This window comes from Podarcis cretensis, assembly GCF_951804945.1.
Source record: "Podarcis cretensis genome assembly, chromosome: 14".
Lineage (NCBI taxonomy): Eukaryota > Metazoa > Chordata > Lepidosauria > Squamata > Lacertidae > Podarcis > Podarcis cretensis.
Window position 1 is genome coordinate 38080272 of NC_137183.1, and position 16378 is coordinate 38096649.

General features: G+C 45.6%; 1 protein-coding gene across 2 annotated transcripts in view; it reads right to left on the bottom strand.

Moving 5' to 3' along the window:
• Window positions 1-16378, bottom strand: part of ABCA3 (ATP binding cassette subfamily A member 3) — a 72741-nt gene that overhangs the window by 23369 nt on the left and 32994 nt on the right. For both annotated transcript variants that reach the window (XM_079952296.1, XM_079952297.1), the window contains exons 9-17: window positions 11960-12133; window positions 7422-7603; window positions 5614-5760; window positions 5374-5503; window positions 4243-4397; window positions 3523-3678; window positions 2803-3013; window positions 885-1035; window positions 341-439 (exon numbers count right to left, since the gene is read on the bottom strand). In XM_079952296.1, the coding sequence (XP_079808422.1) occupies window positions 341-439; window positions 885-1035; window positions 2803-3013; window positions 3523-3678; window positions 4243-4397; window positions 5374-5503; window positions 5614-5760; window positions 7422-7603; window positions 11960-12133 (1405 nt within the window). The remainder of the gene's footprint in view (window positions 1-340; window positions 440-884; window positions 1036-2802; window positions 3014-3522; window positions 3679-4242; window positions 4398-5373; window positions 5504-5613; window positions 5761-7421; window positions 7604-11959; window positions 12134-16378) is intronic.

The following is a 16378-nucleotide window of genomic DNA, read 5'->3' on the forward strand; positions in this document are numbered from 1 at the left end:
TTCCTCAGACTGCAGAGAAACAGGGATTTGACCAGAAGTTCATGGCATTGACCCATAATTTGAGGAGAAATGTTTTTGTGAAATTATTCCCGCCACTGCCAAATTTTGTTTTGCGAAATCATTTCAGCATCTTGTTTACTTGAGTCCCAATGAACTCAATGGGGATTTCTTCCAAACTGCACTGTTAATAGAACTGCACTGTTAATCTCAGATTCCCTCCCCCTCAATATACATCCGAATCTTATTTCAGAAAGAAATTAAATCCAACATGTTTTAACTCACACTTACTCCTGCTGAAAGAGCACGTTTACCTTCCTTGCTAGTTTCCCCAATGCCCTACCTGAGAAAAACTTCCTCCATAGTGGTGACTGAGGCTCCGTAACTGGCAATGCCCAGCTCTTCCCGGCGTAACTCCAACTCCGTGAACAGAGCCTCAAACCTGGAAAAGCAGCAGGAAACAGGAAAGAACTTCAGCATTCAAAGTGTATCCCTAACATTCCCTATATTACACAGAGGAAGCGCTTCCTACCCCTTTGGACAAAGGCCTGTAACCTGGGGTTCTTGTGGGGGAGTGGGGAATGTGCTTTCCATGCACTTCCAATGTACGGTGTGCACACAAGAGTTTACCAGCTGCGGGGAAAGCAATTTGCAAGGCAGTTCTTGCCAGTCCAATTTCACAATTTGGCCACACCCACTCTTGGCACGTGATCCTTGGAGGGGGAAGTCTTCGCCTAGAGAAGGTGAGCTCTCACTGGCTTAGACACTTGCCCCAAATTTGTAAATGCTAGAGAGAGACCCGGAACTGCAGTTTCACAACAGACAAAGCTCCCACACCGATGACGACCTGGCAAGCCATCATCAGTTCTTGCAGAGGGTGACACTACCTGTGTGTACTCTCTTTGGGAAGGATAAAGGACAGCTCCGCCCCAGCGTTGCTCTCCAGGGTGGCGTTGGGCACATAGTGATAGATGAGACGGGAGATTTCGCCAAGGTTGCAGCATGGCTCCTTCACCATCACCATGTGGTATCCTGCACCTGAAAGGGAACAGATGGGGGGGGGGAGTGCAGGAGAAGAGAAGAGATTTTTGTGTGCACATAGAAAGCTGCCTCATGCTGAGGTTGAATTTATTTTGTTCCACTTCCCTGACATTTTACCTAACTGTTAATTTCCGCATTATGATGGAGCTTTAATGTGATGTAAAACCACTTCTGGAAATCTAATGGAATACAGTGATTTCTTTGTTGTTTGATTCCATTAAAAAACTGTCTGTGCCCCTTAACCCCTAAAATCACTAAAGTGGTGAAATTTGGGGAAGGATATTGGCATACTAATTTTAATTCTCTGTGTTTGTTCATCAGGAAAACTAATAAAAAACAAAAAATAAAAATAAAAAGCGTATTGACATACAATTCTTTCCTGCCCTTTTCATGGGGGGAATCATGGGGAAACAAAAGCAGGTATATGAGGAAAGGGTTGGGGAGGAACACTATTGTCCAATTATGTTGGTTCTTATGTCACTGCACATCCACTTGGTGTGAATTTAATTTAGTGTGACATGTCAGTATATCAGTAAAAAAGCCACAGTCCCACAACAGGCACTGCAGTGTGAAAGTGAAATTGAAAATATTTAATAATAATAATAATAATAATAATAATAATAATAATAATACAGTGGTGCCTCGCAAGACAAAAAGAATCCGTTCCACGAGTCTCTTCGTCTAGCGGTTTTTTCGTCTTGCGAAGCAAGCCCATTGACAGCTTAGCGGATTAGCGCTATTAGCGGCTTTTAGCGGCTTATCGGCTTAGCGGATAAGCAGCTTAGAAAAAGGGGGGGGGGAGGAAAAAAAAACCCGCAGGAACTCGCAAGACATTTTCGTCTTGCGAAGCAAGCCCATAGGAAATTCATTTTGCGAAGCACCTCCAAAACGGAAAACTCTTTTGTCTAGTGAGTTTTCCGTCTTGCGAGGCATTCGTCTTGCGGGGCACCACTGTCTTGCGGGGCACCACTGTAATTTATTACTTATACCCCACCCATCTGGCTGGGTTTCCCCAGCCACTCTGGCTGGCTTCCAACAGGAGACTAAAAATACATTAAAACATCAGTCATTTAAAAAAAAAAACCTTCCCTAAACAAGACAGAAGTGCTAGCGTTATAATCAGGAAAATGAACGAAATATTTCCCATGTCTGAATGCACCAGACTGTTGGTCTATCTAGCACAGCACGGTTTAATAGGACTGCCTGGCAGCAGCAATCCAGGGTCTGAGACCAAGGATCTTTCCCTGCTTGAAGATGCTGGGGATTAGATCATAGAAATACAAAGGTGGAAGGGACCACAGGGGTCATCTAGTTCAACCCCCTGCAATGCAGGAATCTTTTGCTCAACCTGAGGCTCAAACCCACAACCCTGAGATTAAGAGTCTCATGCTTGAACATGGGACCCTCTGCAAACAAAGCAGATGATCTACCACTGAACTCCATCCAGTCAAGAAGCATTCAGGGGTGTTCAAACTACATACCAACAGGCTGCCCTGCAATAACAATTGCTACGCTGAAATTGCCAGGTGCCTGACAGGTTTTTTAATTTTTTTTAATGCAGAATATATACACACCATTGGTGAGGGCACCCACATTTAAAGCCCCTCTCCCATACAGGTCACTAGGCTCTTCCCCTTCCAAGTCTCATACAGAATGATATAATTCTGTGAATGCTACCAAAGGGGAATGCCACCCACTGCAAGGTCCTTATTTCTTTGTCGGCTTCTTCAAGTCAGGTGCTGGCACAAGGGGGATTCTCCTTACCGTATTTATGCTTGAGAAAGAGTGAAGACCCACAGCACTGGAGCTCCCCCTTCGCCATAATCGCAATGCGGTCGCCCAGCAGATCTGCTTCGTCCATGAAGTGTGTGGTGAGCAGGATGGTGCGAGTGCTCCGTTGCTGCTGCAAAAGCTCCCAGGTGGCCCGGCGGGAAACTGGATCCATGCCTGAGGTTGGCTCGTCTAGCATCACCACCTAGACAGTGCAGAGAGAAGAGGCCTCAGTGCAAGGTGAAACACAGCTTGCGTAAGATATGAAGGGCACATACCATATTTTTCGCTCTATAAGACGCACTTTTTCCCTCCTAAAAAGTAAGGGGAAATGTGTGTGCGTCTTATGGAGCAAATGCAGGCTGCACAGCTATCGCTGAAGCCAGAACAGAAGAGGGAGAGCTGAGCAGCAATCCCTCTTGCTGTTCTGGCTTCAGGGATAGCCGTGCAAAGCCTCTTCAACAACATTTGATTCAGAATAGTTTTTTTCTTGTTTTCCTCCTCTAAAAACTAGGTGCGTCTTATGGTCCAGTGCGTCTGATAGAGCGAAAAATACGGTGCCCAGAATACAGAAGAGAGACAGTGTGGCGCAATTGTTAGAGAAGTGGGGGGCAGCCTGAGGCCTAATTTCACACAGTGGCAGGGGGAAATGGAAGCAAATGGGGTGGCAGAAAGAATAACAAAGAAAGAAAACAGAGGACTCTCAAGACTCACTTTGGAGTCTCCAATGAGTGCGATGCCAATGGAGAGCTTCCGTTTCATTCCCCCAGACAATGCTTTAGACAGAGAGAAGCGTTTCTCCTGTAGGCTGAGGATGTGCAGGATGCGGGTAATCTCCTCTAGACATTTCTCCGCAGGAAAACCTTTCAGCTGAGAGGAAATAGAATGGAAAAAGAGTTAGCACATGGGATGACAAAAAATTTTTTTTGATGCTGCTGCTGCTTTCATTTAAATCAGGGTTGGGGAATGTGTGACCCATCCCTAGCTATTGGTCATGCTGGCTGGGACTGATGGGAATTGGAGTCAAACAGCATCTGGAGGACCAGAGATTCCTAAACCCCAGTTAGACAAAAAGGTTCAAAAAACCCAAACAGGTTTCTAGTCCCTGTAGTTGACAGCTGCTGACCCCAGAACCCTATTGCACTTTGTCCACATTGTGGCACCAGCCTGAAGGTGCATCAGTGCTGCACATAGGAAAAGCTCATGTGTGCATTCACAAGCCCAAGAAATGTGCATCCACCATCTGCATCTCCCTCCAGCCTGAGAGATAAGCTTGGTGTTTGCACGGCCTTTGCTTTTACAGAAGATTGTGATTGCCGATGTTCTAAGTGAGAATATACACCATTCATTTAATGTAGGGTATCTCCTGAAGAGTTACACCATGCTATGTAACAAAGGGTTAAAAGAAGCCTCGCAATATTTATCCGAGATTACCCCAGAGTAGAAGTACAGGTGCTCTTCCACTGTCATTTGGTCAAAGAGGACATCATGCTGAGGGCAGAGGCCAAGACTTTTCCGGATCAGATTCATGTCCTGGGAGATCTCATAGCCATTGATGTATGCTTGGCCACTTGTTGGAGGATACAGTCCTGGGGAAAAGGAACAGCCTTCAGATTAGCAGCCATTAGATTAGATGGATCCCCTAAAGTCCAAGAAGGTTTAAAAGGCATTTTATAGTATCCCTGCCAAGACTGTCCACAACTCTCTCTTGGGTGTATCCAATCCCAGTTTGCTGCCTGTGTGGTACATAAACTGAATCTCAACCATTTCAAACCCTGTTAATAGCTGTAACCTATTATCAGGTAGGGGACGCAGGTGGCGCTGTGGGTTAAAGCCTCAGCGCCTAGGACTTGCCGATCGAAAGGTCGGCGGTTCGAATCCCTGCGGCGGGGTGTGCTCCCGCTGCTCGGTCCCAGCGCCTGCCAACCTAGCAGTTCGAAAGCACCTCCGGGTGCAAGTAGATAAATAGGGACCACTTACCAGCGGGAAGGTAAACGGTGTTTCCGTGTGCGGCTCTGGCTCGCCAGAGCAGCGACGTCACACTGGCCACGTGACCCGGAAGTGTCTCCGGACAGCGCTGGCCCCTGGCCTCTTGAGTGAGATGGGCGCACAACCCCAGAGTCTGTCAAGACTGGCCCGTATGGGCAGGGGTACCTTTACCTTTACCTTTTTATTATCAGGTAGGGGTTGTGAATTCCCACATTTTGTAAGCAAATATAGCGCATTTCTCTATCTTCATTAATATGCTCCTTTTTATGCACACTTGCTCCTAACAGATGTGTTTTTGTAAATATAGCCTTGACTCATTATTCAGGCTCAGCATGGTGATGATGATGATCATAGGCGCCTAGGAAGCTGTCTTATGCTGAGTCAGACCTTTTGGTCCCTCTAGTTCAGTATTATCTACACTGACTGGCAGCCGCTGTCTAGGGTTTCAGGCAGGTAATCTATCCCAGTCCTACCTGGAGATGATAGGGATTGAACATGGGACCTTCCACATGCAAAGCAGATAATCTACCACTGTGCTACAGTCCTTCCAGCCTAGTCCCAACAGCCCAACCTCACCTGTGAGCATGGACAAAGTCGTCGTCTTCCCAGCACCATTGTGCCCCAGAAGCACTGTGATTTGCCCCTCATACATGTTCAGGGTCAGGTCCCTTACGGCTTCCTTGGTTTTGTTCCCCATCTTGAACACCTGAAGACAGCCAAGTGAGATGTATACATAAACAGGCATTCAGGTGCTCTTTCCATAAGCTGCTGTTGCACAACTCAGCTTTCAGAGTGCGGCATCCCAGAAGAACCCACCTTGGACAGGTGCTTAATTTTGATCCCTGAAACCAGGTCCGACGGCTCCTCTTCTATGTACTGGCTTTTCAGGGCCTTCTCTGGGTCCTCCTCCTCTTCTTTCTCCTTTCCCAGCACTGTCTGAGGACTCCCACACCAATATGAAGGCTAAGGAGAGACAAACAGGGAGGCTCTTATTGTTGCGAACAACTGGAGTTTGCCAATTATTTCATTGATGGGGTGAGGCAGCTTTTTCAGTCTGAGGGCCACATTCACCCTTCCAGGGGCCATATACCAGATGCTCAAAAGAATAAATTGCAATAAACTATTGACTTGCTTTTGTTTTAGTATGTATTTTGTGTTCTCATTTTGTATTTTTACGTTGTAGACCACCCTATGATCTTCGGATGAAGGGTGGTAAAGAAATCTCTCACTCTCTCATACTCTACTACTTATTTATGCCAGCTGAGGTCCTCTGTCTATTTTGTTTGGTTCCAATGAAACAGGGTGAACTTCTACCCTCAGCGCCAGCCATTCCCAATCTGGTGTCCTCCAGATGCTTTGGACTACAGCTCCCATCAGCCCCAGCCTGCATGATGCAAGAGTAAGAATGAACATCAGGGATTCATGAAGAGTCAATATTCATTTTAGCTATTCATAGATACCAAATGGAGCTCACATATATCCACTTGGTCAGATCAGGAAGCCTGGTAGCAGAACAAGCTGTTGCCACTAATTGCTATTATGATGTCTTCTAATGAAGACAGAAATAGATCAGCTACTATGCCTTGTTTGTTTGCCTAAAACAGAGGTTTTAAACCTATTTGAGTCCATGGCTCCCTTGACCAACTACATTCTTTCTGCGACACCCCTGTGGGGCTCAGGAGCCCAGTTAAATCACCCCTTGCCTGCAGAGCTGACAGCCTCTCACTCTTTTTCGAACAACCTCCCTTGTGGAGTGTTCCCTCAGCCTCCTCCCCTCTCCTTGGGAGTTGTCTGGGCAGCCGCTGCTGCCACCCCTCATCACGGAGCTACCCACCCACCCCAAAGAAAGGTGCTTCCTCACAGTGCCCCACAGAGGCCTGGGACGCATCCCCTAGCCAGCCCCAGAGGCACCATTTGCCTGGGGAGCTTATAACCAGGGCTGCTGCAACAAACAGAGGCAGAGATGCAAGAGGGCATCAGAGGAGGGAGGGAAGGAAAGAGGGACAGAGGCCAGTGTTGCCCACAGCACGCCCAACCATCATTCAAGGCACCCTAGGGTGCTACAGCACACTGGTTGAAAGCCACTGGCCTAAAACAATGGCCTGGCTCACAAGCCACACTGGGTCAAACCAAGTCCCGGCATAAACATGGCCATGTACTTCCTAGAAGAGGAGATCACAGTTGCTTTGCTCCTCTTCCAGTCACTCCTCTGCTGGTTTGGTTTAGCCTGCCATTCAATCCCAGAATCATGGTTTGGCTCTCTGGACAAATCATGAGCTGTAAACCATAAAAGAGACCTTGGTGGCAGCTTATGGCTAGTCCAGAGATAGTAAAACCAGGTGTCCAGGTTTGGGTGACAAACCAAGTTTCTCTGCATGTGTCTTCACAGCGTCAAACCCCACCACAAACGTTCCATTTCTCAGTTCCACAACTTGCTCTTTTTCTGTGCTCCTGAGAATCATCACAGCATAATCTGAGTACTGGATTCTTCCCCGTTATTAAGCTCCAGACGTTTTCAATTACCACTTGCGAGTTGTCGTCCAAAGCAACTGGAGGGAGCAGGTTGGCACAGGCTAGGCTACACAACAGCTGGTCATTGGGAGAGAGAGCAGCACAGGACTCACCATCAAGAAGAAGTACCAGGGCTGTGGGATGCCATACTCTCCTGGGAAGACGGCCTCCACATACCAGGCCACCAAGCCATACAGCACCGAGTCCAGGAGTAGCATCCCTAGGACATGAGCCACAGTGAAGTTATCGTCCACACTGACTGGTTTCAGAAGGTCCCTCCACTGCACCCCAGTGCCTGGAAAACAGAATAATAATAATAATAATAATAATAAAAATTTATTATTTATACCCCGCCCATCTGGTTGGGCTTCCCCAGACACTCTGGGCGGCTTCCAACAAAATATTAAAATACAGTAATGCATCAAACATTAAAAGCTTCCCTAAACATGGCTGTCTTCAGATGTCTTCTAAAAGTTTGGTAGTTGTTGTTCACTTTGACATCTGGTGGGAGGGTGTTCCACAGGGCGGGTGTCACTACCGAGAAGGCCCTCTGCCTGGTTCCCTGTAACTTGGCTTCTCGCAGTGAGGGAACTGCCAGAAGGCCCTCAACGCTGGACCTCAGTGTCCGGGCAGAACAATGGGGGTGGAGATGCTCCTTCAGGTATACTGGACCGAGGCCGTTTAGGGCTTTAAAGGTCAGGATCAACATTTTGAATTGTGCTCGGAAACGTTCTGGGAGCTAATGTAGGTGTTTCAAGACTGGTGTTATGTGGTCTCAGCATCCAAGTTCTGTTTTGCATCCAACAGCGCAAAGTGAGAGCAGGCTGCTAATACATTACTGAGACCTGAAATGTGAGGGGCCAGGGTGGGGAACAAGACATCCCTTTCTTCTGACCCTCTCCTCCCGAATTAGGGATCCCAAAGTTGTTTTTGTTTGAAATACTTAATGCTACATCATTGTGGAGGATATTTACTAGCTGGTTTGGAGTATACAAGAAATATTTCAACACAACAAAAGATTCTGAGTGTCCTAACCACATTGCATGCACTATCTTGGGTAGCTTTACAACAATCTTACGAGGTAGTCCTGTATGATGGTGGATTAAGAACCTAAGAATGTGAAAAGAGCCTGCTGGATCAGGCCAATTACCCATCTAGTCCAGCACCCTGTTCTCACAGTGGCCAAACAGAAGCTTGTGGGAAACCAGCAAGCAGGATTCAAGCATGGGAGACCTCCCCCCTCCTGCAGTTTCCAGCAAATGGTATTCCGCAGCATTTCTGCCTCCAACCGTGGAAACAGAGTGCACAGACTTCATGGTTATTGCAGATAAGGACCTGAGACAGGGTGGGTGGCTAAGGAGAAGATGGGGACAAAGCTAGGATTAGTTGCCATGGGCTCTGGATCCACCTGTTGTTGAGCTCCTTGCCTTCTGCCCTGCCACTCCCAATGGGCACCAGCCGCCACTGATTGTGGTGGATACTTGCAGACCTGATTGACTCTCCCTTGATCCTTCACACTCCAACATCTGCCTACGAGGGAGCCTCCAGGCCATTGCCTTACTTACTTCAAGTCCCTTCTCAAAAACAGTTCTTCCAGGAATCGTTCAGACAAGGGGCAGTCAACATGGTGACCTCTCATCAGCCCTGACCATCAACCATGCTGGCGGGAGTGAGTGGGGATTTGAACCCTGGTCTCGCAGGTCCTAGCCTGACACTTTAATCACCACAATGCCACAGGTGATTCCAAAAGGCATGTTTATCAGCTGACAGGCTCCTGAGTGTGCGATGGAAGCCACATTCCTCTCTGCCCCCACACCTGACATCACTTGCGACATCAGGTGCTGAGCAGATGGCCATGGTTTTGAGGAAATGGCTGCACCAACTAAACTTCTTTCCCTGTTTATCCCTGTCTCCATTATTCCTCCCTGTACTTTCCCTGTACGTGTTTTAGACTGGAAACCTCTTGGACTAGATACCTATCAAACCTGTTCTTTGCAGAGCACCATGTGAGGCAGTAAACTGCGGGAGGCAGTGGAAGACAGAAGTGCCTGGCGTGCTCTGGTCTATGGGGTCACAAAGAGTTGGACACGACTAAACGATTAAACAACAACAACAATGTACACAGAATACGCTTATAAATAAAAAATATTTTAGCCCACTCTAGCCCAATGGTTGCCATTAATTTGATTTTGAATTGATTTTAGAATGAATTGATTTTAGAATGTATTTCAATTAACTGAATGTGATTTTATATAAACTGTGTTATTTTTACTGTTGTTAGCCGTTCTGAGCGCGGCTTCGGCTGGGGAGGGCAGGATATAAATAAAATTTTACTATTATTAATTATTATTATTATTATATGCTGCACTTTTGTTTGTTTGTGGTTTTTTCCAGGAGAAAGAAAGAAAAATTGAAGAAATATTCAGCCCGCTTTTAATTCCAGCCAGAGCTGGAACAACAAGAGTATTGCAGCTGAACAAACATTTACCAGTTGCTCAATAACCAGCTGGTAAGTCATGTGAGTTGGTCTCACACTGACTCCTGCTTGCAAGAGATACAGCAACAGATACAGAGCCCAGCCCAGGACAAACCTATGGCTGCCTGTCTCCTGATGATAGTTAGGCAATTCACACCGTGGGTGAATACATTCTTTCACAGAGTACTAATCTCACCACCCTCTTTTTGGAGCTAATCACGACCAACGCAGCAAACAATCAACATTTCCTGCCATTCTGTTATGGTACAATCTGCATTAATACAATTAAATTCCAACTTTCCTCCAAGGATCAAGGTTACTGCTCCAAGGGGACACCCAGTGAGCTACATAGCTTAGTGGGGATTCGAACCCCGGTTTCCCAGGGTCCTGGGCCAGCGTTCTAACCACTACACCACACTGGTTGCTGCAACCCATGCCATGCCATAAAGATATAAGAAGAGCCTGATGGATCAGCCCAATGGCCCATCTAGTCCAGCATTCTGTTCTTGCAGCGGCCAACCAGATGTCAGTGGGAACCTGAGCACAAGGGCACTTTCCTTTCCTGTGGTTTCCAGCAACTGGCATTCAGAAGAATTGCCTATGGCGGAGTAGGGCTGGCCGATATCAGCCTTTCAGCATCACAGTATATCACCAACCAAACATCGCGGTCTGGCGATGTTCAAAAACAAGCTGCATTGGCCTCAGCAACTAGCAAAACTGACTGGGAAACTTAAGAGGAATGTCAAACCAAAAGGTATTTAGGGAATGGAAAATATATAAAGAATACTTGAAAATGTACTGTACGAACTTGCAGAAATAGAATGATACTGATAACCAAGAATTGTTCAAAATGTAATAGTGGATTATATATCTATACACAAAATAAAATAATGTGAATCTGTGCAAGGAATACAGATAACATAATGAGAATTATTGGAAGTTACATATTTTAATTTGTTATGAAAGTGTAATATATTGTATTTGCTTATGTTTGTTTTTCTAACTTTCCTTACTTTATTGTTTTTATTCATTTGTATCGTCTTTTGTACCATATGTTATGTATATTTGTCTATGTGAAAATTATTAAAGATTTTCAAAAGAAAAAAGAAAAAAAGGAAAGAAATTGCTGCAGCTCTCACCGTGGGAGCTGAGGAGGGTTCATCGCAGTGCCTAGCGGGCTGGGACAAGGCAGCTTGTTTGTACAGCTCACCTGGGGCACGGGAGGGCTCCCAATCCCCAGCTCAGTCTTCCCCGGTGCTCTCCCCGCTCACGGATGAGTAGGGAGAGCAGCAGGGCTCCTTTGGGCAGCTCTGCCAGCGATGGGGAGGCCTCCCCATCCCCAGCTGAGTCATCCCTGGTGCTTCCCCCACCCCCTCTTGCGCAGGAACCAGCGCTGGACTGGGGGATCCTTTAACTGCTCAGCTGAGGGGAGCAGCAACCACACACTCCTCAGCCAAGCAGTTAAAAGATGCAGAGGCACAAGCTGTTATCGGTGCCTCGCCAATGAAGCTTTTTTCTCCTTCTGCACAGTATGAGGGCAGAGTGTGATGGCAACACTCGCTGGAAGAAGTACAGGGGTACCTCGGGTTACAGACGCTTCAGGTTACAGACTCCACTAACCCAGAAATAGTACCTCGGGTTAAGAACTTTGCTTCAGGATGAGAACAGAAATTGCACAGCGGCAGCAGGAGGCCCCATTAGCTAAAGTGGTGCTTCAGGTTAAGAACGGACCTCCAGAATGAATTAAGTTCTTAACCCGAGGTACCACTGTAGCTAGCAGAGGGACTCGGAAGTGGTGGCGGTTTCACCAGCAATATACCACTGAGTGAAGCTGACATCATGGTCTACTCCTTGTACCAATCCTGGGTGATATATTGATATACTGACCAGGCCTACTGTCAGAGCACTGCCATCACGGCTAGTAGCCATCTATAGTCTTATCCTCCATGAACTAGACCAATCTTTTTTAAAAAACCACCCAAGTTGGCAGCCACATTGCCTCCTGTGCGGCAGAGTTCCATAGTTTAACAATGGGCTCTGTGCATTCCTGCACGTACACAAAGAGCAAAAGCAGCTCAACTGTTTCTGCTAAAGGAGGATTTGCATCCACAAAAACTGGCAGCCAGCCAAAAGGGTGGGATTCTCGCCTGGCCAGAAGCATCCTAGCCAACTCACCTTTCCCTTCGAACATGCCGATCAACTGCGCTCCCATAGCCATGGCGACGTTGGAAATGAGGCATGACGAAAGCTTCTGGTTGTGTGTCATCGTGTCGTAGCGTGGGGAGATGAAGAAGTATGGAATGTAGGAGAAGAAGTAGAGGAAGCCCCCAGCAGCTGCCGCCACGTTTGCTGGGAATGCAAACGAGAGAGACAATATTGAGAGAAAATAACAGCAAGGATTCATGTGCACTAACAAATTCAACAGGGGATCTTTGTTTCGTGGAAACCCAACTCACGGCATCAAAGCCAGTGTATGAAGGGAGGGGCAAAAGAGGGTCATGCGGTCCTGACACCATTTTTCCTAGGCTCCTTAAACTATGGCTGAAACTGTGGAGAAAAATGCAATATGAAGGGGGACCTGCAAAAAAGGTTTGCAGCATGGAGTGCTCCTGCTCAGGACCCCAGCAAGATAATTCCTTTTCCCTGGACACTCCATTGCAGTCTCCTTTTCCTTCCCTGTTTCCCCAAAATAGTCTGTCAGCATTCTGTGTACACTGAGCATGCTCATTACTCCTATATGTGGTTCCAACCCCCTGCGCCAGACTTATACTGTATGTCTAAATCTTTTTTTTTTTTTTAAAGAAATATATATATGTATACAGTGGTACCTCGGGTTACATACGCTTCAGGTTACAGACTCCGCTAACCCAGAAATAGTACCCTGGGTTAAGAACTTTGCTTCAGGATGAGAACAGAAATCATGCTCCTGTGGTGTGGCAGCAGCAGGAGGCCCCATTAGCTAAAGTGGTGCTTCAGGTTAAGAACAGTTTCAGGTTAAAAATGGACCTCCGGAACAAATTAAGTACTTAACCCGAGGTACCATGGTATATGGCATCTATAACACCTTTCCAGGAGTGTATCACTTCAGACTGCAGGTGGGGCAGTCTGAACATGATCTGAACACTCTGCCAAGTTAAAACACACATACACACAACTCTCTGCATTTGGAAAGCTAGCACATCAAGGAGGAGGTCAGGCTCCAACCCTTCTCCTTGACATATTCACATTCCATATGCAGGGAAACTTTTGACTGGACGCATGCTTGAAACACATTATATCACTGTTTATATAATAAGTAACAATGTTTTTATTTGTTAACTTTTTCATCTGTTAAAAACGAACAAAGCACAATTAAAAATGGCATTGCTTTGTGATTTGATGTGCAGTGTTTTCTACTAAGAAGAAAGTGTTGTGAATGCACAATGACAGGTACATTAAACTTGTAAAACTCAAATGAATTAGTGTCTGCTTGGCTGGAAAGTTTCAGTATAAATAGCATCAAAATGAAAAACTCTTGCATGGGTGGGCTGAACAAGGGTCTGCGTCTGCATTCCCACAGCGACAAACTCGTCCTGCCTCTTCCAGAGAGTGAATTACAGGCGCAACTCTGAAAACCAGGGGCAAACAAGACTTTCAAGTTAGTGACACACTAGACCTGGCTGTTTTTCACTCTGCAATCTGTTCCTAACATAGTCACTGCTTAGGCCTCAAATTCCTGGAGTTGCTTTTGACATGTAAACATTGCAATCCATTAAACTGCTGAAAGTGGGGATGGGGTGTTGCTGCTGGCACTTTCAACAGGGACTAGCGGCATTTGCAGCTGATTCCAGTGGGATTTCCAGGTACTGGGTACAAATCCTGATTTAGCAGGGACCGGCTGCACTCAGAAAAAGGACACCTACCAAATCAGGAGCCTCGTCAGGCCTGATTAGGCTCATGGGCTAGAAGTCCCCATCACCGCATTAAAGCGAGGCATACTATCCCAGGGTTGGCTTAGAGTATTACAATAAAATTTGTAGCGCTGAAAGTTCTGGTTTTCTTACTCCCTACATATAATTGCATTTCCTCCCCTTACAACTTGTGCTTTAAAGCTGTGATCCAATTAATACCATAAGCATGCCATGGGGGAGGGGGAGGGAGAACAAAGCTCAAAGCCCTCTGATGTTTCCACAGGCAGCTGCTTCAAATGCTGAAAGAGGCTAGCCACATTTCATTTCAGATTTGAAAGTGGAAAGGTGGCTTGCCTCTTCAGAATGCAGTGGCTGAGTCAAAGAAACCTCTTGCTCTTTGGCATCTTCCTGTGCGATGATAACCGAGGTCTTGGGACTAGTTGAAAACACACCAGGGACTAGCAGTGGTTCCCAGGGCAGCACTTACGAATTCATCTGAAAGGAAGCCATGTACAGCTCCTCTTCCTTGGTATTCTCCACCCAAACACCCCACTTAATAATAATATTAATAATAATAATAATAATAATAATAATAATAATAATAATAATAATATTTATTATTTATTATTTATAACCCGCCCATCTGGCTGGGTTTCCCCAGCTACTCTGGGCGGCTTCCAACAAAATATTAAAATACAATAGTAAATTTAAAAAATAATGTAAGTTAAATCTGGCATACTTTGCAATGCTCAAATCTAGCAATGCCATCATCTCAGGGACCCCACTTAATAACAACAACAACAACAACAATATATTATTATTATTATTATTATTATTATTATTATTATTATTATTATGATTAACAAAAAAATACAATAAATAATTTATTATTTATAACCCGCCCATCTGGCTGGGTTTCCCCAGCTACTCTGGGCGGCTTCCAACAAAATATTAGAATACAATAGTAAATTTTAAAAACAATGTAAGTTAAATCTGGCATACTTTGCAATGCTCAAATCTAGCAATGCCATCATCTCAGGGACCATTCCACACCCTGTTTTTTGGCACACTGCATGGAAAAAAAATTGATGGGAGTGGGGATGCATAATGTTGCAAAGGAGGGAAATTCAGTGTTATCAGCTACTGTGGGAAACAGAATACTGTACTGGACTAGCTAAGCCTTTGGTCTGACCTACAGGGCTCCTTTCTTATGCTTTATTTAGGGGAAGAAAGCTGAGCCTACTATTCAGCAGTACAGCAGCAAATACTATACGTGCATGGATATTATTGAGACCTCCCAGTTCTTAATTCACTTCTACGCCAATATGTGATGGTGGGGAAGCAAAAAGGCATCAAGGGACATGACAGTTAGTTTTGCAAAAAAAAAAAAAAAAAAACTAGAAAAAAAGTCCTGAGCTGCTTTGATGCTTGAAATAGCAACTTGAACAAATGAGCAGGGGAAGATTTTGCAGTTCCAGTGGCAACAAGCACTATCGAATACAAATCGAGCTGCCATAGGAACCATGGCTAAGTTACATGCAATGGGTAACCCAACCTACTTCCCTGCCTGGGACAATCCTGTATCTTGAGCGGGCCAAAGTAGTAGAAGAAAAAGGCATGTGTTTTTAGGTTTCCAAAGAGGCAGTCCACACCCCTGGGGAATTTCCACTCAGCTGCTCGTCTGTTATCAGCTATCATACACATCACTGATGCTCCTGCATAACCTCATAATTAACATTTCAAATCCAGAATATGACAAGACAAAGCGCCACCAGCTTCCTGGCCTTATGATCACCCTGGGAAACTAGGAGGGGGAAATTGCCAGGCCAAATGCAAAGCAAAACAAAACAAAACATGGCCTCTTGTACTTTCAACTTGGAAGCAATAAAGCTGTGGAATGCCGCATCAGGGGGCTGAATAAACAGGAGTTAACTGCCTCTGCAACTTAAGAGCACAGTCCTACCCATATCCGCTCAGAAATAAGTCCTACGGGATTCATTTCGGATTGCCTACAGATAAGTGAGGTTAAGCTTGTGGCTGACTCTCTTTGGACTGCAAGAGGACATCCTATCGTTGGGCTAAAAACAAACAAGGGATGTGCATGTGCTTCCGTTCCTCCCCACAACCTTGGGCCAAGAAAGGAACCATCATGTGAGCCCCAGAATTTTGAGTACCAGAACTGAACTGAACTCAAAGCCCTTCCAAGCAAAAATCCATGGCTGGCCACCCTCTCTTTCCCATCGCCTTAGCTTACTTCATCTCACTAGTGTCATAGCTGTCAACTTTTCCCTTTTCTTGCGAAGAATCCTATTCAGAATAAGGGAATTTCCCTTAAAAAAAGAGAAACATTGACGGCTATGACTAGTATAATTTGCAGGGAGAGCAGTCATTTCCTTCTTTTTCCCTTTCAAAACTACTTATTATCCTTAGACACCGCAGTATAGGAAGAAGAAATCACAGCCAAGCTATAAAATGCAAATCAAATAGCTGAAAACAATAAAAACCAACAGGAAATGGGACCAAAAAAAACACACAGGTGAGATTATTACACATTACAGCTGATAACAATTTGCGTGCCTTTGCCGGCACAACAAATAAACTGACATTAGCCTTTCCCTGTCTTGCTAACTGGACAAGAGAGTCAACCAAGGTCAATCAAATTGTTTTCTGCCAGGATGGTGGATGTCTCCCAGAATCAGATGTT